This window comes from Microcaecilia unicolor, chromosome 5, assembly GCF_901765095.1.
Source record: "Microcaecilia unicolor chromosome 5, aMicUni1.1, whole genome shotgun sequence".
NCBI lineage: Eukaryota > Metazoa > Chordata > Amphibia > Gymnophiona > Siphonopidae > Microcaecilia > Microcaecilia unicolor.
This window is the reverse complement of record NC_044035.1, coordinates 84,368,324-84,391,199: the sequence shown is the minus strand read 5'-3', so window position 1 is coordinate 84,391,199 and position 22,876 is coordinate 84,368,324. Positions and strand designations below refer to the sequence as shown.

General features: G+C 43.5%; 1 protein-coding gene across 1 annotated transcript in view; it reads right to left on the bottom strand.

Annotated features, from left to right (window-relative positions):
• Positions 1 to 264: 264 nt before the first annotated feature.
• The window catches only part of ACTA2 (actin alpha 2, smooth muscle), a 38,758-nt gene continuing 16,146 nt past the window's right edge, over positions 265 to 22,876 (bottom strand). The window contains exons 5-9 of the mRNA XM_030203063.1: positions 19,394 to 19,478; positions 18,487 to 18,648; positions 7,926 to 8,117; positions 4,339 to 4,520; positions 265 to 558 (exon numbers count right to left, since the gene is read on the bottom strand). Of these exons, the coding sequence (XP_030058923.1) occupies positions 415 to 558; positions 4,339 to 4,520; positions 7,926 to 8,117; positions 18,487 to 18,648; positions 19,394 to 19,478 (765 nt within the window). The 3' untranslated portion in view covers positions 265 to 414. The remainder of the gene's footprint in view (positions 559 to 4,338; positions 4,521 to 7,925; positions 8,118 to 18,486; positions 18,649 to 19,393; positions 19,479 to 22,876) is intronic.

The following is a 22,876-nucleotide window of genomic DNA, read 5'->3' as shown; positions in this document are numbered from 1 at the left end:
GCAGCGCTGCATACGCCTTGTAGCGCTATAGAAATGCTAAATAGTAGTAGTAGTAGTAGTGTTGGCAGACGCCACCTCCCCTTACTGTGTTTTGAGAGAGAGAGAGACTGGGTAAAGAGGGTGTGTGTGTGGGGGTGGGGGGAGAGATAGAGAGACTCATTCCTAGCCATATGTACTCCATTACAGGTCAGGAATAGCAGGTATATCTTTTCAAACAGAATGACACAAAAGGGTTCCATTTGGCTAAATAAATAAGTTACCATATTGGTAGCATATTTAAGCTTTATTTATTTAAAAATACATTGTATCCAATTAGAGCTACTACTAATTTTGGAATGAAATTTTTGGAAAGTACTGTTACGTACATTCACAGTTATATGCTGAAATGTAAATATACATAAAATATACGGACGTTTAAAAGCATTTGCGGTGAACGATGGATGGACCAGCTTCATCATATTCCGGCTTGCTGATCCACATCTGCTGGAAGGTAGACAGGGAAGCAAGGATGGATCCACCAATCCAGACAGAGTACTTCCGTTCAGGAGGCGCAATGATCTGTTGTAATAAAAAGAAGCACAAAAGTTACATGTGCCAAAGATCTTAAAAATAAGCTTGCCTTTTTGAAGTAGACTGTTAAAACTGAAAGGCTGTTTATAGCTATTCTGCATGCTGTTTTAGATTATTTAGGGCTTCTTTTACGAAGCCGTGCTAGCATTTCCCACGTGACAAATGAGAGGAAACCCATAGGAACAGAATGGGCTCCCTCTCATTTGCCACACCAAGAACCAGTTGTGCAGCTTTGTAAAAGAAGCCCTTAAATTTGTAATTTTTCAATTTATATTTTGTATTTCTTATTTTTTCATTACTAAATTTGTAATCGTGAATAAAGTTATGTTATTTACTTATTTTATCCCACTGCAGCTCTGTGGGACTCTGGGCAATGGAGGATTAAGTGATTTCACCAGAATCACAAGGAGCTGGGGCGGGGGACATACCTTTAATCGCAAAGTTATAATCGAAATGCAGCCCTAAAAACAGACACATGTAAAGTAACCCCTTTTGATATCTACTTGAGTACTGAACCCTCTCTAACAGTGAGAAATAATAACTCCAGCTGAGGAAAAAGAACTAGCTGGCTCCTATGTATAACTGTGGTTCCCAAACTGTAGGTTGTGACCGCGAATGGGGCCCTAAAATTTTCATTTGGGGTCAGGAGGACCACATCTGCACCAAAAATGTAGAACAGTGATATCAGCCCGCACAGTCCAGACTGATGCTACAACCTAAAGGGGCTGGGTTTGTGCAACAAGAATAAACAGGCATGCCTTCTGCTTTGCCTGTTTATAGGGAGTTCCTTGGAAGTAGACAGAGAAGCAAGCAGATGTTTCTTCGGATGCAGGGATTGTGCCACAGTCAGCCCATGCTGCTGTAGTTCTATGGGAGCGGCTCATAAAGGAAAAAGACTCTTTGAAGCAGGCATCTTGTATGCTGAAACACGGTTGCTGTGTTGAGTCTTAATATTGCTTTTAAGAAATAAATTTGATTGGTTGAACCAGTGGTCTGTCCAGCCGGCCTTCATTTTCCACTTTGAAACTTGAATAAGAACATGCTTTCTTAAATTCTCTTACTGTGTTTTCCTCTGTCAACTCCCTTTTCAGTCTGGCTCTGCTGTAGTCTGAGACTGAACATAGTTTATATAGAAAGTCATGTGTTAAACCAAATCTGTTTCAGAAAAGGTCCAGCACAGTATGGAAAAAAATAGTATATACTGGTATCTGTTATTGCATATGAATGCACAATTCTAAATATCTATACAGTGGAATAATGCATCTTTGCAAATATTTATTCAAAAGGAAGACTGATGCAATGATTATATAAAAAAAAAGTGGACTGAAGTACAATACACACTTAAGGTGGCATGAATTACAAATGCCTATATACTGTGTATTTCACTTTAAAACTTGCTCTTCAAAAAACTGTCAATAAAAACTAACAGATGAAAGGCCAATCTTGTGACTCGGCAGTGTAGATGGAAGTAGTGTGTTTGGGAGAGATGCTGGGCTCTTGCTTCCAGAAAGATACCTTTCCTCATACAAGCCAGGATGGAAAGTTATCTCCATGGTGACCCCTATCCTTTTCTGTATACAGTTCAACTCCGTTTGCAGACTTGCAAGTGCATTCATTCTGCAGCTTCTTAGTATCTCTCCTCTCTTATCTCTCTCCCTAAGCTCATCAGGTAAGTCACCCCCTTCTTCTCCACTGCCAACTTCAGACTCCGTTCCTTCCATCTTGCTGCACCAGTCACCTGGAATAGACTTCCTGAGTCGGGATGTCATGCTCCGTCTCTAGCTATATTCAGATTCAGGATAAAAGTCCACTTTTTGAGGCTACTTTTAACTCTTTATTCACCCCTTATTTACCTGTCAAGTACTCATGTTAATTAAGTCAGTGGTTCTCAAACCTGTCCTGGGGGACCACCAGCTAGTGAGGTTTTCAGAAAATCCCTAATAAATATGCATCCTTAAATATATAAACAGAGCTAAATATTTTGAAGGAACAGAGATTGATTTATAGCTGGAACACGGTTGAGCCTAATGGGTTAAATAAAGAGGTTGATTGGACATTGTTGATGACGCTATAAATAGGTTTGGGAGGGAGTCACTCTTTGTCTTAGGTTTGTGAAAGTGGGGCAGAGGTGCACACTGCTAATGAGTACCATGGGGTATGTCTAACCGAAGTGAGAGGCTAAGGAAGGTATGAAATGTAAAGTTTTAAAGGAATTTTTCCTATATTTTGGTATGTTTGTAGGATAGTCATAATGCTGTTTATTATATGTTTTAGTATGGTCTCCTGAAGAAGTATGAATGAAACATGGCCAGTGTTGAGACCAAAAGAGAATTAAGAGACCTCAAGAAATTGAGACCAAAAGAGAGTTAAGAGACCTCAAGATATCTTGAGGTGTTTTACAAAGGTGTTTGAGTATGGATGAAGATTTTATGTGATACCCGAAGATCTCTTACGCAGTGTGAGGTTTTCCTCAGCTGCATACCGGACTACAACTTTCAAGCTTCAAGTGAGCGCTATTATGAACTAACGACTAGTTAAACTTTGAGAATTTGGAGAAAGTTGATTTTTTTGGAATTACTTAGGATTTTTCCGGCAGCAAAGGAGCACCTTGTGAAGAAGAATTACATTGACATTTGGGCATTTCATATGGACATAATCACTGCAGAGAGTGGGTGTAGGTTTGAGTTGTGATTTGCTTTTAATATTATTGTTTAATAAAGTTGATATGCTTTTAAACAGTGAGAATGAGTAGAAGAATGTACATTATAGGAAATTATATTATTGAATTAGTCTTCTGATTTTTCATAATAAATATGCATGAGAGAGATTTGCATATAATGGAGGTGACAGCCATGCAAATCTGTCTCACTGGTTTTAAATCATTCCCATGATAAATAGAACTCCATCATCTCTCATTTGACCTATTTGTCTGTCTGTCTTGAATATATTGTAAGCACTGTCGAGCAAGGATTATCTCTTACATGTTTTGTGAACAGTGTTGCGCATGTCTAGTAGTGCTATAGAAATGATAAGGAGAAGAAGTAGTAGTGGTACCTTAGTTGGTTGCTCGAATAGTGGAAATTGTAGTAAAAGCAGTTAGATTAGCGGGGTTTAAAAAAGGTTTGGCTAGCTTCCTAAAAGAAAAGTCCGTAAGCCATTATTAAAATGGGGGAAATCCACTCCTTATTTCTAGGGTAAGCAGCATAAAATGTATTGTACTGTTTTGGGATCTTGCCAGGTACTTGTAACCTGGATTGGGCCACTGTTGAAAACAGGATGCTGGGCTTGATGAACCTTCAGTCTGTCTCAGTATGGCAATACTTATGTACTTATGGTAGAGTACCAGCATCAGAGGGTTAAGCCTTCTAGACAATGTTCCTGCTCAGCAGCTGGAAGCTGTGTAGGAGTCCTCTGCTGGCATTCATGCTAGTAGAGGTGGTGCCAAGACCTGCCCATCTCTCATGATGGCAAGCATGATATTTTAGCACCACCTCACAGGGCAGAAGTCTCCAGTGAAGTTTCCAGCTGCTTAGCGGGAACAATGATTGTAGCAGATTTCTCTTTTCATATCTGTCAGCTGGGAAGCCAGATTCTATGATGCAATTGTTGGGAAGAATGTAATAGAAGAACAAAAGGATGCTAAAAACCAAAGCTTCCTGTAATTTGCTCAGGACATTACATATACCTTGGTTACAGCTTGTTTTCTGTTAGCAAGAGGAATGGTTATTGATCATTGTTCAGTGAATAAAAAAAATCACGTGATCATACCTTGATTTTCATAGTACTTGGGGCCAGAGCAGTGATTTCCTTCTGCATCCGGTCCGCAATGCCCGGGTACATAGTGGTGCCACCAGATAGCACATTATTAGCATAAAGGTCCTTTCTGATATCAATGTCGCACTTCATAATGCTGTTGTACGTGGTTTCATGAATACCAGCAGATTCCATACCTGTAAGTAAAGATAGAGAATTAATATTAATGGTGAAGTAGTTAAAAAAGGAGCACTTTTACTAAAGCATGCTAAAATCTGGGCTTAGTGCACTGTAACGTGGGATTTTCCCACACGCTAAATCCAGATTTAACATGGCACTTTTTAGAGCATTTCTATTTTGTTTTTTGTAGGTTGTGCACTAATGTTCCTATTAGTTCAAGGAACCTACAAAAAATTAATGCAGGAGAACTTCCTGCGTCCTATTTGGAAGGTGCAAGTACACCTGTGTTATTTATTTACTTACTTAATTACCGCCTTTTTGAAAGAATTCACTCAAGGTGGTGTAAGGATAAATCAAACACGAGCAATAGACAATTACAGCAGTAAAAATATTCAAATAACAATGCAAAGTATGGCGTGGAGGGGCATAATCGAATGGGGCGCCCAAGTTTTCATGCGGGCATCCTCGTAGGACGGCCCCATGAAGGGGCGTGGAAACCCGTATTATCGAAACAAGATGGCCATCGATCTTTCGTTTTGATAATACAGTCGGGGATGCCCAAATCTCAACATTTAGGTCGATCTTAGAGATGGTCGACCTAAATGTAGAGATGGTCGTCCCCGGTTTTTGGCCATAATGGAAACCGAGGACGCCCATCTCAAAAATGACCAAATCCAAGCCCTTTGGTCATGGGAGGAGCCAGAATTCATAGTGCACTGGTCCCCCTGACATGCCAGGACACCAACCGGGCACTGTAGTGGACTTCACAAATTGCTCCCAGGTGCAAAGCTCCCTTACCTTGGGTGCTGAGCCCCCCCAAAACCCACTACACACAACTGTACAACACTACCATAGCCCTAAGGGGTGAAGGGGGCACCTACATGTGGGTACAGTGGGTTTCAGGTGGGTTTTGGAGGGCTCACATTTACCAGCACAAGTGTAACAAGTAGGGGGGGATGGGCCTGGGTCTGCCTGCCTGAAGTGCACTGCATCCACTAAAACTGCTCCAGGGACCTGCATACTGCTGTCATGGAGCTGGGTATGACATTTGAGGCTGGCATAGAGGCTGGCAAAAAGATTTTTTTTAAGTTTTGTTTTTGGGTGGGAGGGGGTTGGTGACCACTGGGAGAGTAAGGGGAGGTCATCCCTGATTCCCTCAGGTGGTCATCTGGTCAGTTCGGGCACCTTTTCACGGCTTGGTCGCAAGAAAAAAATGGACCAAGTAAAGTCGGCCAAGTGTTTGTCAGGTATGCTCTTCTTTTTTCCATTATCGGCTGAGGACGCCCATCTCTTAATCATGCCCCAGTCCCACCTTCGCTATGGTGCCGACACACCACCGTGAACTTTGGTCATCCCCGTGACGGGAAGCAGTTGAGGACGCCCAAAATTGACTTTTGATTATGCCGATTTGGGCGACCCTGAGAGGACACCCATCTTCCGATTTGTGTCGGAAGATGGGCGCCCTTCTCTTTCAAAAATAAGCCTGAATAGTTTACCACTTGCAATGTCAACACAATATGTAATAGAATATTTTCATTGACAGTGTAGGGTATAAGCAAAGATGGAACATATAGATAGGTAAGAGAGTAAGAGGAGTTAGAAAATAAGATGACTAATTTAAAGAAAATTAACCCTGCTTTATCCAGTTAGCACTGCATGTTAATCAGGACACACTAGTTGGATAATGCAGGAATGCCCATTCCCCAACCATGCCATGCCATGCCATTCTGTTTCTGAGTCTGATGTCCTGCACGTACAACGTGCAGCGACGTCAGACTCAAAAGAAACTTTCGGCGCCAGCTTCAGTGGAAAAATGAAAGGACCTCGGCTTGGCTGGCGGGGGTTGGGGGTCCCCCGCCAGCTGACGGAATTCTTTTAAAGGCAGCCGGCAGCGGCAGGAGGACGCGGACCTCGGCTGGCGGGGGTTGGGGTCCCCCGCCAGCGAAGGTAGGCGAGCAACGGAGGGGGAGGGTTGGCAGCGGTAGGGGGGTCCAGGGCAAAATCTGCGGGGGCCCAGGCCACTGAGGCCCCACGCAGATACGCCCCTGGTTTTAACACTGCCTCCATGTATGAAAATCTATCTCATGCATATTCATTGTGGATATTCTGAAAACCCAACTGGTTGTAGGTGTCTTGAGGACTGGTTTGAAAATTACAGAATTAAAAGCCCAAAAAGAAGTGGTTACCCTCACCCTCCCCCTTGCCAAATAAAAAGATGAAAATAAAAGGTTGAGGCATGCGATGGAGACTAAAATGCTATAAACTTGATTCCTAGTTGCAAAAGAGATTGACTGACACTCAGTGTAACAGGTTGATGAGGGCAGAAGGCTAAACCCACAAAGGGCACAGCAGGCCGGTGTGGGCCATGAGACAAATTGTAGAGAAGAAATGGTGAGAACATTTAGGATTAGAACCACAAGGGGTACAAGTGCATCGGACGTGAAGATGTGCAGTGAGAGGCGATCAGTTAATAACTTTAACATCAAAGGGAGATCATCTCATTCTAATTTGTTCATTTTCTTGACTATTTCTTTCCTACTCATTTGATTTCGCCTGCTGTGTTCTGCTTTGGTTTAACTGTCTGCCTGCTCTCAGGCAGTCCCCTCTGCCATCACAAACATGGGATGGTCTCAGGGCAGTAGTAGGTGCTGTTCCAACCCAGCTACCCCCCACAGCCCACAGTGTCACTATAGGATCACTTTTTATCCAAGGCCTTCCTGAAACCTATGTAGAGAAATAGCAGCAGCAACAGCAGTGAAGGTGAAAGTGTGAGGGAGGAGGGGAAGGTAATGGTTGGGGCCGGGGAGGCTTAGCCTTCCCAAGCCTCTTATACAGAGCACCTCAGCTGCAGTATGTGTGGATGTTTAAGGCTCTGCTAGAGCACAGTATCTGATTTTGTTCTGATCCCCTGGACCAAAAAGGATTATTTGTTCCCACTGTGAACAGATAAATTAATACAAAGCAGCACATATTGAGAGCAATTTCCAATGAACATGCCTGGGTGGAAAGGAGTTATGTGGGTAAATTGCCCAGGCTGAAAGTTACCCTCCCCTCGGTGCCTAAACGTGCTTGTGTGGTTTCACTACCACAGCTGACAAGGACAGGATTTGAGTAGGGAAGGGAAAATACATGCAACGATTTCCTTAGGAAGTCCTCCTGCATACTTTTTTGTACATGTGGTCCCTACTGGCTCCCAGATTTTCAAAGAAAGTTTCCCTTTGAAAATTAGCTCACAAACTGCAAGCTACCCAGCAGCTGCTACTTGTATAAACAGCACATCCTTACTCTGCAAAAGTGCTATAATTATTTGTACACATTGGGAAAGGGAGGAGAAAAGCGGCTCCACTTTAGATAACAGTACTGTAGTTTCAAGCACATACACTGAAGCTTCCTTTAAAAAAAAAAGCCAAAAGCAGACTCACCAATAAAGGAGGGTTGAAAGAGGGTTTCTGGACAGCGGAAACGTTCATTACCAATGGTAATCACTTGACCATCGGGAAGTTCATAACTCTTTTCAAGAGAAGAGGAGGAGGCAGCAGTGGCCATTTCATTTTCAAAGTCCAAAGCCACATAACACAGTTTCTCCTTAATATCACGGACAATTTCACGTTCAGCTGTTAAGAAGCAGAGTCAGATTTTAGAATATTGAGAGAGAATGCATATATTTCCCCATCTAGCATTGTTATTTGCTTTGATTAACATTTCCTAGTGTTTTAAGGGAGATAACTTTACATACTGCACTGTATAAGTAGGAGGATGGGCATCTTATTAGAAAGGACAAAAGCAGTACAAAGTTTGTGTAGTGGACCTCTAGCTGGTTAGGGCTGAAATTCACCGTTGAGGTGAGTCTATGGCCAAATATACATCTCCATTTCTTTTACCTTTAAATCGTGGCCCACAAACTTTAAAGGGATCCCTCCCTAGTTAGTGAGCTTATTATAGCAGTGGTGTAGCTATAGGTAGGCCTGAGTAGAAACAGGTCCACCCATTTGCGCCTCGGGCCCACCCAGTTGTGGTGCCTCACTCCCCTCTCTCCCTCTCCTCTGTTGGTGGCCCATCATCTGCTCTTCTATCTGAACACCCCACCCCATCCCTCCCTGGTGTTCCTCTGAGGCATCACCAGCAGCAGCAATTCGTATTCGCTGCCTGTGTTGGCCCCACAGGCTTTCCTCTGCTGCATCCTGCCCTTGTGACTTCCTGTTTCCTCAGTGGTGAGACATGGCAGAGAGAAGCCTGCAGGGCCACCACAGGCAGTGAATATGAGTCACTGCTGCTGCCAGGGATGCCTCAGAGGTACAATGGAGAGGGATGGGGAGAAGGGTGTCAGAAAGAGGGGGAGTTGCTGATCCATGGGGGAGGGGAGAGATGCAGATATGTTGGGATCGGGGCAGAGGGGTGGGAGGTAAGAGAGAGATATATTAGATGGAGAAGGGGTCAGAGGGGAAGGTTTAAAAAAACCCCTGAACTTTATATATATATTTTGAGAGGGGGGATTTGGAAAGGGCAGGGGAGTTTCTGAGCTATGAGGGGTAAGAAGTCAGGGTCAAAAGGGCCCACCCGATTTAACTCTGGGCCCACCGAAAATAGCAGGTTTGGTTACACCACTATATGATACTAACAACAAAAAGGCAAATAAAAATCAGTACAAAAAATGATAAGAATTCCAGAGACCAGAGTGCCTTTAAGAAAAAAAAAGTCCCTTTTAAAGGGAACTCCAGTATTTAACAAGTACATACAGTATAACTGTGATAAAATATATAAAGCAAATTCTCCACAGGATTAGAGTTAATTGGTTGCAATACTGATTATAACTCTTCCTCAAAGAAACATTAAAAGTTCTCCTTGGAGAAACTTCACACACTTCCAACTCCAGCATATTTTATAGGTCTAGTAGGTGGTAGATAGAGCCCCTTACTCTTGAATAAGAAAATTCCAAGTCTCTCCTAGATATTCAGTACACCTTTTCTTCTCAGGTTAGTTACCTTAGATGAATTACTGAGTCTCTAGTCTCTCTCCTAGTGGGGTGAGTGTACTCTTATACCAGTAGTCATGGTAGTTAACTCTCCTTCAGACGTTATAGGTCCCCTGAGTGTTCGAAGCTTGCCTTGTGAACAGGTTAAGGATAAACCCCTTAGCAGGTGAATTACCCCCTGATACCAATAGGAAGTTGGCACTCATTGATTCCACTGCTTTCAGCCTTTAGTTCCTTCTCCATTTGGGACTTAACAGATGTCAGCAGTTTCAACCTTTGCTCTTCTCTGACTAGGGTTTAAGATCCAGTCTCCATTTTGACTCGACCCTCTGCCTTAGGGCATTCTGTGCCTCAAAGGTAGGGTTACCATATGGCTCCAGAAAAAGGAAGACAGATTGAGCCAGTCTGGTTTTTACTTCCATTGTTTTCAATGGAAGCAAACCCCGGACAGGATCAATGTTTCCTCCTTTTTCTGGAGCCATATGGTAACCCTACTCAAAGGGCCAGCTGCGACTCAGACTGACCTCTCTGAACAGTTCAATACAACATAGGAAAACTTCAGTCTCTTCCTTGAGGCTACAGGGAACAGCTGATTAACTGATTAGCAGTCCCTATATTATTTCTCCTACTCCTCCCTTAATTCTTTGAGCAGGGTGTTAAGACACTGGTGAGCTCCTGGGGCATTCCCCTCTTTCTGCTCCTACTACTACTACTACTATTTAGCATTTCTATAGCGCTACAAGGCATACGCAGCGCTGCACAAACATAGAAGAAAGACAGTCCCTGCTCAAAGAGCTTTCAATCTAATAGACAAAAAATAAATAAAGTAAGCAAATCAAATCAATTAATGTGAACGGGAAGGAACAGAGGAGGGTAGGTGGAGGCGAGTGGTTACAAGTGATTACGAGTCAAAAGCAATGTTAAAGAGGTGGGCTTTCAGTCTAAAAGGTGGCCAAGGATGGGGCAAGACATAGGGGCTCAGGAAGTTTATTCCAGGCGTAGGGTGCAGCGAGACAGAAGGCACGAAGTCTGGAGTTGGCAGTAGTGGAGAAGGGAACAGATAAGAAGGATTTATCCATGGAGCGGAGTGTAGGGGTGTAGGGAAGGACGAGTGTGGAGAGATACTGGGGAGCAGCAGAGTGAGTACATTTATAGGTTAGTAGAAGAAGTTTGAACAGGATTGCGAAACGGATAGGGAGCCAGTGAAGGGTCTTGAGGTCTTCATCCTTCTTAGCCGGACTCCCTCTAGGAGAGGAAAGATATGTACTTGGGTTTTATACTTCCTTCCAAAAGCTCAAAGTTGAATTCTATTGGATCAGAATCTCTGAATGTTGCCACCTACTTTGATTGACATCTGTTTTCACAAGCAGGGACAAGAATGCTCTTCTGCAACGCAGTGACATAGTGATTTGGCAGCCTGCTACATCTGTCTTAGTCACATACCCCCAGATTCTATATGTCACCCAAAGTTGGGCACACAGTTTTGGACACCGAGGGCAGATGCATGCAAATTAATTAGTTAATAGGGCACCAGCAATCAATAATTGAGGTCAATTGGCAATAATTTGGAGGTACGTGTGCCTCTGCTCTAGGCACTATTCTATAAAATCCATGCCTAAATTTTATAGTGTGCAACCACAAAGGGGTGTAGCCATGGGAGGGGCATGGGTGAATCAGGGAGCAATCCAAGAGATTAGGTGTGATGTTATAGAATATCATGATTTATGCGCCAAATTGCTGGAAATTGGGTGCCAGTATTTACATCAGGTTTTGCCAGGCATAAATGCTGGTGCCAGTGTTGGCCCTACCATTAGATCAACTCAGGTGGGGGCCTCAGGCAGCAGCAGCAATTCTCATACGCTATGCTGCTGGCACCGGCTTCTTCTCTGTACTGTGGCCCACCTTTCTGATGTAACTTCCTGTTTCCTCGGAGGTGGGCCGCAGAACAGAGAAGAAGCTGGTGCCGGTGGCAGAGCAGCATATGGGAATCGCTGCTGTTACTGACTTTTGAAAAGAACAAAAAAGAAGGTAGGCTTGGGGAGCAGGGTTGAGGAAGTAAGGGAGGAGATGCTAGATGGCAGCCAGGGCTGGTGCCCAAAGTTAGGTGTGAAATCCATGCTAAGCTATAAAGGATGCTCTGTGCAGAGCAAATTTTATAGAATGCTATCTTATTTTTATTTTTTGCTCACACCTTTTTCAGTAGTAGCTCAAGGTGAGTTACATTCGGGTACACTGGATATTTCTCTGTCCCAGGAGGGCTCACAATCTAAGTTTGTACCTCAGGCAATGGAGGGTTAAGTGTCTTGCCCAAGATCACAAGGAGCAGCAATGGGATTTGAACTGGCCACCTCTAGATTGCAAGACTGGTGCTCTAACCACTAGGCCACTCCTCCACTCCACTAGGCCACTCCTCCACTCTTAGCATGGATCTTCCTGGTGTCTAACTTTGGGTGCCATTTACTGAATCCAGCCTAAATTGTATCTAAACTGTAGGGTATCTCATTGCAGACAATAATGCACTTTAGTGTTAGGAATGTGTGGCATAACAGATGGTGAACTTCAATGCATTTGTCCAAATGAATAACATCTGTGGTCCAATCTTATAAAAAACAATGTATGTGAATTTCCTTCACTGCTCTTGGCAGGGCTACAAGTCTGGAGAGCGTCTCCATTTGTACTGGCTACCATCTGCTCATGGAATGTCAAGTGCAGTGCCGGCATCAGAATCTTCCATTTTGGGAGATGTTTAACCAAAGAATGATTACTTTTAATCAGATTCTTAGTCTTGAGCTTACTGTCAGTGGATTAGCACTAAAATACCAAGGCCCTGTTTACTAAGGTGCGCTAGCATTTTTAGCGCAAGCTAATGCTAGAGACACCCATAGGAATATATGGGAGTCTCTAGCATTAGCACGTGCTAATTTTTAGCATGCGGTAAAAATGCTACCGTGCCTACAGCATGACTTAGTAAACAGGGCCCTAAGCTTTCATCTTTAGTTTTGCAAGGCCCTTTGGTCACTAAATTAGGGGCCTTTTTACTAAAACTTAGCATGCACTAACAGACACTAAATAGCACATGGCCCATATGTACAAAATATGATATGCAGCATTTAGAGCACGCTAATGTCTGTTGGCACATGCTAAGCTTTAGTAAAAAGGTGTAGTGGAGGGGCATTTTCGAAAGAAATGTCCAAGTTGAAATTTGGATATCCTTGCGAAACGTCCAAATCATAGTAACATAGTAACATAGTAACATAGTAGATGACGGCAGATAAAGACCTGCATGGTCCATCCAGTCTGCCCATGACAAACTCATATGTGTATACCTTACCTTGAATTTGTACCTGTCCTTTTCAGGGCACAGACCATATAAGTCTGCCCAGCAGTATTTCCCGCCTCCCAGCCACCAGTCCCGCCTCCCATCACCGGCTCTGGTACAGACCGTATAAGTCTGCCCACCCCTATCCTCGCCTCCCAACCACCACCCCTCTTCCCCTCAACTGCTCCGCCACCCAATTTCAGCTAAGCTTCTGAGGATCTATTCCCTCTGCACAGGATTCCTCTATGCTATCCCACGCATGTTTGAACTCCGTTACCGTGTTTCATCTCCACCACCTCCCGCGGGAGGGCATTCCAAGCGTCCACCACCCTCTCCGTGAAAAAAATACTTCCTGACATCTTTCCTGAGTCTGCCCCCCTTCAATCTCATTTCATGTCCTCTCGTTCTACCGCCTTCCCATCTCCGGAAAAGGTGCGTTTGCGGATTAATACCTTTCAAATATTTGAACGTCTGTATCATATCACCCCTGTTCCTCCTTTCCTCCAGGGTGTACATGTTCAGGTCAGCAAGCCTTTCTTTATACGTCTTGGAACGTAAATCCCATACCATCCTCGTAGCTTTTCTTTGCACGGCTTCCATTTTTTTAACATCCTTCGCAAGATACGGCCTCCAAAACTGAACACAATACTCCAGGTGGGGCCTCACCAACGTCTTATACAGGGGCATTAAAACCTCCTTTCTTCTGCTGGTCCATCCTTTCTCTATACAGCCTAGCAATCTCTAGCTACTGCCACCGCCTTGTCGCACTGTTTCGTCGCCTTCAGGTCCTCAGATACTATCACCCCCAAGATCCCTCTCCCCTTCCGTGCCTATCAGACTCTCCCCGCCTAACACATACGTCTCCCTTGGATTTCTCCTCCCCAAGTGCATCACTTTACATTTCTTCGCATTGAATTTTAATTGCCAAACCTTAGACCATTCTTCTAGCTTCTTCAGATCTTTTTTCATGTTTTCCACACCCTCCGGGGTGTCCACTCTGTTGGAAATCTTGGTGTCATCCGCAAAAAGGCAAACCTTACCTTGTAACCCCTCGGCAATGTCACTTACAAATATATTGAACAGAATGGGCCCCAGCACCGATCCCTGAGGCACTCCACTACTCACCTTTCCTTCCTCCGAGCGAACTCCATTTACTACCACCCTCTGGCGTCTGTCCGTCAACCAGTTCCTAATCCAGTTCACCACTTTGGGTCCTATCTTCAGGCTGTCTAGTTTATTTAAGAGCCTCCTGTGGGGAACCGTGTCAAAAGCCTTGCTGAAATCTAAGTAGATGACGTCCATAGCACGTCCTTGATTTAATTCTCCCGTCACCCAGTCAAAGAATTCAATGAGATTCGTTTGGCACGATTTCCCTTTGGTGAAACCATGTTGTCTCGGATCCTGCAACTTATTGGTTTCCAGGAAATTCACTATCCTTTCCTTCAGCATGGCTTCCAGGGACGGGGAAAACCGTATTTTTGAAAAAAGATGGATGTCCATCTTTCGTTTCAAAAATACTGTCAGAGACGTCCAAATCCTTAAATTTGGACGTCCCTAGACATGGATGTTTCTGACTTTCGGCGATTTTTGAAACCAAAGATATCCATGTCAAAAATATCCAAATGCAAGCCATTTGGAGGTGGGAGGAGCCAGCATTTGCAGTGCACTGGTTCCCATGACATGCCAGGACACCAACCGGGCACCCTAGGGGGCACTGCAGTGGACTTAATGCTCCCAGGTACATAGCTCCCTTAACTTGTGTGCTGAGCCCCCCAAAACCCACTACCCACAACTGTACACCACTACCATAGCCCTTACAGGTGAAGGGGGCACCTATATATGGGTACAGTGGGTTTCTGGTGGGTTTTTGAGAGCTCGCTGTTCCCTCCACAAATATAACAGGTAGGGGGGTATGGGCCTGGGTCCACCTGTCTGAAGTGCACTGCAGTACCCACTAAAACTACTCCTGGGACTTGCATGCACTGTCATGGACCTGAGTATGACATCTGAGGCTGGCATAGAGGCTGGACAACATTTTTTAAAGATGCTGTTTGAGGGTGGGTGGGGGTTAGTGATCACTGGGGGAGTAACAGGAGGTCATCCCTGTTTCTCTCTGGTGGTCATCTGGTCATTTCGGGCACATTTTTGTGCCTTAGTCATAAGAAAAACACGTCCGGGTGAAGACGGCCAAGTGTTCGTCAGGGAGGTCCTTGCTTTTTCGATTATGGGTCAAAGACGTCCAAGTGTTAGGCACGCCCAAGTCCCGCCTTCACTATGCCTCTGACATGCCCCCTTGAAATTTGGACGTCCTTGCGACAGACTGCAGTTGGAGACGTCCAAAATTGGGTTTCAATTATACCGATTTGGACGTCTCTGGGAGAAGGACGTCCATCTTCCGATTTATGTCGAAAGATTGACATCCTTCTCTTTCGAAAATCAGCCTGTTAGTGACTTCAATCATATTTTTAGTGAACACGTAGCCATGTGACTGAGATGCATTATCCCACCTGTCACTAATGTCTCAGGGGCCAATGTAATAATCTGTTTTAGAACTGGGAACTGAGCTTCAGCGCAAAATGTTCTAACCCACATGCTAAAAAATACTCTTTTACTCCTAAATCAGTAAACAAATGGCATACAAATTACCAATATGTTAAGAAAATGCAAACTAACATAAAAAAGTTAGAGCACGTGCTGCTCTTTCTTTTTCATTAAAAACAAAAAGAGAAAAAATAAAAAAAAACCCGTACAGGGAACATTAATAAACAAAACAGAAAAAAAACCCCATGGGACCGTATAAGAGTTATGAAAGAATTTGGATTTATTAAAGACTTTTGATATATAGAAGATGTCTGGTAACGTTTTTTGAACTTTGAAATTAGCCCCGTGTGCAGGGTGTGAGCTTACTCCATTATTTTTTTTATTGTTTTTGAATTGTTGTTTTTCCTGGTTTGTGCAGGTTTATTAAGTTTTTCAGAGTTTTTATTTTCCTGTGGGGTTTCTTCTGTTTCTGCTTTTTCTTTCTCTTTCAGTAGGCATAAGGTTTTATTTCTTTCCTGTCAGTGTATGAGCCAATCCCCATTAGGTATACAGTACCAAATAGAGATTGGCTAATATACTGACAGGAACAGAAAAAAAAAAGACTTCCCCTGAGGTTATCAGCCGTGTCATCCTGAGCTGGAGCACCCTGCATCTGTGCACAGGAAAGTCATCAACCAGTGCCACTCTGAAACTGCAGCATCACCAGTAGACAGATAATATCGCAATGTCCTTTTCATATTTTATCTTTTTATCTATTTATTTATTTCAATTTATTGTCTTTTTGAAGAAATTCACCCAAGGCTGTGTACAGCAAGAATAAGATATGCTGGAGATAGGCAACAGACAATTACAGTAATGAAAATATTCAAACAGCAGTACACATTATTGCAGAGTATGCTACTTACAATGTCAACACAATATATGGTACATAAAACATCTTAACAGACAGCATAGATAGTAAGCTGAGGTGGAATACAGAGACAGACAAGACAGAGTAACAAGAGGTAGATGGAAAATAAGGTTGACTAACTTAAGGAAAAATTGCCTATGCTGCCATCTTGAAAAATGGTGGCATCTGATCCTAGCCAAATAAGGGTTGGCTTCAAGATGGCAGCTCCAGAGGCAGACATGAGCGAGCATTACACCTGTCTCCTGGACCAAGGTGAGTGAAGGGGGATTGGGAGTGTCCAGGGCTCACCAAAGATTTCTTTAGGGAGGCTTCCAGGCCCACTAGGTCCATAAGGGATTTCTTCAGGGAAGGGATAGGGGGTTTCAGGATCTTTGTAGTGCTGCACTTTACCTCATATGACCCTTTGCTGCCATGCTAGAATTTATTTTATTTTATTTTTTTGTTATATTTGTACCCCGCGCTTTCCCACTCATGGCAGGCTCAATGCGACTTACATGGGGCAATGGATGCTCCAACCTGGAGCTGGGGGAAAGATTCAGTGCTACAAAGGAAGTAAAAAAACAAAACAAAACATGCCACTGAATTTAGCACATTGTTTTTAAAACTTGGGATTAATTTCTGATTCAGGTCTTTTGCATGTGTTTTAAATGCGCATCATATTACCCTTTAACTCAGTGGTTTTATAGCAGATTTTTCCATTCCAAAAATCTTATTGTATCAGGAATAAGGTGATCATAGGAAAATCAGAAGTAAACTGCGGTGCAAAAAAGAACAATGCAGTTTATTATATTGGCCCCTCGGTATTTTATCTCATAGAGGTCAAAGTTCCAAGAGCACAAAAACTGGGGTTCTTTTACTGCTGAAAAATGGCCTGAGGTAGTGTAGGTGTGGGTTTTGGATGTGCACAGATCCATTTTTCAGCGCACCTGTAAAAATGCCTTTTTAAAATTTTGACCGAAAATGGACGTGCGGCAAAATAAAAATTGATGCATGTCCATTTTGGGTCTGAGACCTTATCGCCACCCATTGGCTAAGCAGTAAGGTCTCGCGCATTAACCGGGTGGTAATGGTCTGCATGCGTCAGATGCCTTTTACTGCCCGCAGAAAATAAAAATTATTTTCTGGCATGTGTAGGGGATGCGTGTCAAAAATGAAATTACTGCTCAGGCCATGTGGTAGACGAGCGGTAACTCAGATTTGGCGCGCTTTAGGCACACGTAAGTGCTTATGCGGCTTAGGAAAAGGGCCCCTAAATGCTACTTAGGAAGTTAGTCACTCACTCCCGGATTCTATATAGCATGCCTAGAGTTATGCGTGGTTATGCGAGCAAATCTAGGCGCATTCTATACGCGGATAAATTAATTGTTTTTTTGATGCTGTTAAGCATTAACAGCTCTTAACAAGCAATAACGAGCACTAATTGGCAAAAATTTGAATTTACAAGCATACATTGCTAAGTGTATTCTGTAATGTACTGCGCCTAAATTATAATGTGCACCAGGGGCGTAGCCAGACTTCCGTGGGAGGGGGATCCAGAGCTCGAGGGGAGGGGGCACATTTTAGCCCCTCCCCCCGGCGCTGCCCCCCCCCACCGCCATTGCCGCCCCCCATCTCTGCCGCCCCCCCTTCCGCCGTGAACCCTCCCCCGCCGCCACCTACCTTCGGTTTTGCTGGCGGGGGACCCCAATCCCCACCAGCCGACGTCCTCTCCGACCGTTCTGCTGCAGTCAGACTCAGAAAAGTCTTCTTCCTTCAACAGTTGCATGCTGACGTCCTGCATGTTGTACGTGCAGGACGTCAGACTCAGAGAACAGAACTGTTCTACGCCACTGATGTGCACAGGCAAAAAAGGACGTGGTCAGGGGGCGTTTCATGGGCAATCCAAAATCTACGTGCATTGTTATAAAATAGGGCCAGCGTAAATCTACAGGCAGGGATTTACACCAGCTTTTCATTGGCATAAATGGATGCGCATAGATTTTCACACAAAAACTACACCTAAGCATGTTCTAACATGCGTAGATTTATGCACGGTATTTAGAATATGCTTAGGCACCATATATAGAATTGGGTCCTCATTGCCTATGGCATATTGGGGAAGGAGATAAAAACAGAAGAATAAAGTGGCAAAACTCGCAATGTCACTCTCCCATTGTATTTCTTCAGTGAATAAAATGTGTCCTCTGTCTGACACATTTCATAAGCATTGCATTATCACATTCACAGCTTCAACAATCTTACCAGTAGTAACAAAAGAATAGCCACGTTCAGTCAGGATCTTCATGAGGTAGTCAGTTAGATCACGGCCTGCCAAGTCTAGACGCATGATGGCATGGGGCAAGGCATAGCCTTCATAGATGGGCACATTATGGGTGACACCATCACCAGAGTCAAGCACGATACCTTATGGAAAAAGGAACAGGTGTAATTTTAGCCAAAGAAACTTCAGAGTTGTGTGGGTTTTCAAAAATGGAAACATGGGGGTAGCCAGGGAGTTTAGTGGCAGTGATGTGCCAAGCAGAAGCACTCAGATTCAATTCCTATTTCAGGTCTTATACCTCCTAGGTTGGCCAGAGCTGGAAGTGGTTGAGAAACAGTGAGTTAGTCATCATGCTAATTAGCTTAGCAGGGTTTTAAAAAGGTTTGGACACGTTCCTAAAAGAAAAGTCTATAAACCATTTTTAAGATGGACTTGAGAAAATCCACTGCTTATTCCTCAGATAAGCAAAATAACATCTGTTGTACTCTTTTGGGATCTTGGCAGGTACTTGTGACCTGGATTGGCCACTGTTGGAAACAGGATATTGGGCCTGATGGAGCTTCAGTCTGTCCCAGTGTGGTGATGTTTATATACTTATTACTATGCAGTGACTTCAATTGTGGCTGAATTTAGGGTCCATGACTGCAGGGTCTGGAAGGAGCCCTGGTGCATGGCTCCTGGCAGGAGAATGTTGCTGCAATCATTGGGCTAGAGTAAGTTAGGACGGCGTACAAATTAGAGAGAAAAAGATCCAGTGAGCTGCAAATGAAAGCTTATGTGCCAGATCCCAGCCTTAATATTGATTGGTCTGGAAGCCCAAAAGAGCAGGAGAAATGACTAGGTCAAACACTTCTGCAACTACCAATCCTTACTCAAAAAGAAACCTACCAGTTGTACGCCCAGAAGCATAGAGAGAGAGCACCGCTTGAATAGCCACGTACATAGCTGGTACATTGAAGGTTTCAAACATAATCTGAAAGACAATCAGAAATATTGCTGAGGACACCCATAGCTCTAATAGTTGAGAGCTTGATTTCCCTTCTATTGGTTGTTCTTTCCTAGTACAAAAGTATTAGTACCTGATGCGATCTAAAAATACAAAACTTAGGAACAGCATAGATAGGTATGCAGATGACATTTTTATTTTCTGGCATGGTGATGCAAACACATTAGAGGCTTTCTTAGGGGTCCTTTTAGAAAGGAACGCTGAAAATGGCTTGCGATAATGTAGGCATGGGTTTTGGGTGCGCGTCGATCCATTTTTTAGCACGCATGTAAAAAAGGCATCTTTTTTTTTTTTGCTGAAAATGGACGTGCAACAAACTCAAAATTGCCGTGCATCCATTTTGAGTCTGAGACCTTACCGCCAGCCATAGACCTAGCGGTAAAGAATCTGGGCAGTAATGACCTACACGTATCAAATGCCACTTGGCACGCGTCTGTTACGGCGCCAGAAAATAAAAGATATTTTTCAGATGCATGTAGTGGACGGGCGCCAAAATTGAAATTAACGCAAGGGCCATGCTGTAACCGGGTGGTAACTCCAATTTGGCGAGCATTCGGCTCGCGTAGGTGCACACGTGGCTTAGTAAAAGGGGCCCTTAATTTGGTTAAATCAATGTGATTCACATTTAACCTTTAAACTTCAATATGATCAACAATAAATCTCATTATACGCAAAAAGGACTATGGTTTTGAGATTACACTATACCACAAACCAACAGACATGAATGTTTTTTTTACATTTCTCTAGTTTTCTCAATTCCTCACTCAAAAGGAATCTACCACATTGTCAGTTCCTGAGATTAAAAAAGATTTGTTCTGATCACGATGATTATCAACAACAGGCCACCATCATGAAAGATAGATTTACTAGGAGAGAGAGGATATCTTCAACAATGCATTCATGATGGTTATATGAAATCCTCCATGCAATCCCGTACAGAGCTCCTAAGAGATAAACCAAAAAAGGTTCCCCCAGATGCAGTTTGCACAATCAGACATTCACATATTTCGCACCAAATAAGCAAAATTATCAGGAGACATTGGCATATTTTAGAAGACCATAATTGTTTTAAGAATAAGAATTTAGGGGCCCTTTTACTAAGCCACATAGGCACCTACACGCGTCTAACATGCGCCAAATTGGAGGTACCGCCTGGTTACTGCATGGTCCTTGAGGTAATTTCAATTTTGACACACATCCAATACGCGCGTCTGAAAAATATTTATTTCCTGGAGCGCATAGTGGATAAGCGCCAAGTGGCATCTGACACGTGTAGGTCATTACCGCCCAAATTCTTAACCGCTAGATCTATGGCTGGCGGTAAGGTCTCAGACCCAAAATGGACACACAGCAATTTTGATTTTGCCGCATGTCCATTTTCGTCATTTTTTACAGGTGCGCTGAAAAATGATTCTGTGCGTGCCCAAAACCCGCTCCTACACTACCGCAGGCCATTTTTCAGCACGCCTTTGTAAAAGGACTCCTTAGTAACTGCATACTCTAGAGGGAGAAATTTAAATGAAAGGTTAGCACCATCTACACTTCCAGTTTTGCTTGCTGAACCACATCAGATTAAACACCATGGACATAGAGATTGTGGCAAATGTACTATTTGTCCACATGCAATCGAAAGCGATATTTTCACTCATCCAACCACTAAAAAGAAATATATTCTACATCATACTTCTGAATGTAAGACCTTCAATGTCATTTATATCATTAGATGTCCATGTAATTTATTATATGTGGGCAAAACAAAACGTCAGGTAAAAACAAGATTAATAGAACATAGGAGTTGTATAGGTAAAAACATCATTTCAGGACCTCTGGTCTCCCATTTACAGACACTTAAGGCCCTGTTTACTAAGGCGCGTTAGTGTTTTTAACGTGCCTTCAATTAGCACACACACTAACCATGTAGGCGCCTATAGGGATATTACAGGCACGTACACAGTTAAAGTGAGTTAAAGACACTAATGTGCCTATAAACAGGGCTTAGTAAACAGGGCCCTTAATCACAGTATTGATGACCTGCGGTTTTTTTGTGTACAAAGTATTACAACCATCACCAAGAGGAGGCGATATAGATTTAAAAATTACTTACAAGAGGAACAAAAATTATTTTTGAATTTGACACACTTGTACCGCATGGATTAAATACAGACTCTGACTATAAATGTTTTTTGTAATCATTTATATTTGTAGATATACACAAGCATATAAACATGTGGCTTTTTTGACCAATGTGGGGAATGCCGTATGATGTTTATCACTTCCTTTTTTATGTAACATCAGTTTGTGGCTTCACTTATATATCACTATATTTTAGCTATTGTTTGTTTAATGGTTCCTTCTTTTTTAACCTTATTGTGCCTTTTTTATCCCACTGTTGCTCAGGTTGTGAGCCCTTGAGCCCAGGCCGAGGCCTAGTATAGGTGTTAGGCCGAGGCCAAGGTTGGGCTGAACAGGCACTACACACTACCCCAGCTACCAAGCTCTGCACACACACACACACAGAGCAACCAACTTGCACCTCCAGAAAAGGGAAGATATGGCATACAGGCGTGCCTCATGGCCTATCGGGAACCCATGTACTCAGAATTCAAGCAGACAGGCCTCACGGCCGAACCAGAACCGACTCATACATAGGGAGGGGAGAAAGGGAAGCACACAAAGAAACACGTCAAGCAGAACCCCACGGCACACAAAGGAAATGAGGGTCTGCGAAAATAAAGATACTTTAGGTGGAGACCCTCAGCAGACAGTGAAAGAAAAAGTCAGCAAAAATGGAGTGCGGAGCCTAACACACACACCCAACACAGAAAGGGATTAGTGCTTAGCAATACAGAAGATAGTTACAGCAAAGGAAAACTAGAATGGTCACAAGGGTAGACTGCACTAAGCAGACAACTGCCAGAAGCAGGGAAACTCTGCAGACAAAGGGTTAAACCAAGCTCTGAACGCACAGCTGCCAGAGGCAGGGAACACTGCAGATAAAGGGTTAAACCAAACTCTGAAACACACAGCTGCCAGAGGCAGGGAACACTGCAGATAAAGGGTTAAACCAAACTCTGAAACACACAGCTGCCAGAGGCAGGGAACACAGCAGATAACGGGTTAATCAGAAGTACAGGGAAAGAGCAAACAAACAGCCCCCCAGGGAGAGAAACAAAGGGGCCGGAGTCTGCTACAAGGGCAGGACTTGCAAACAGAATACAAACACAGCACACAAGGGTAACTCCGAAGGAAGGGGAACTAAAACAAACAAACTGGAACAGGACGAGGTAGGAACTCACCACACAGCACCACAGCCAAACAGAGAGAATCCCAGGTGCAGAATAAAGAGGTAATTAGACACACGCTGG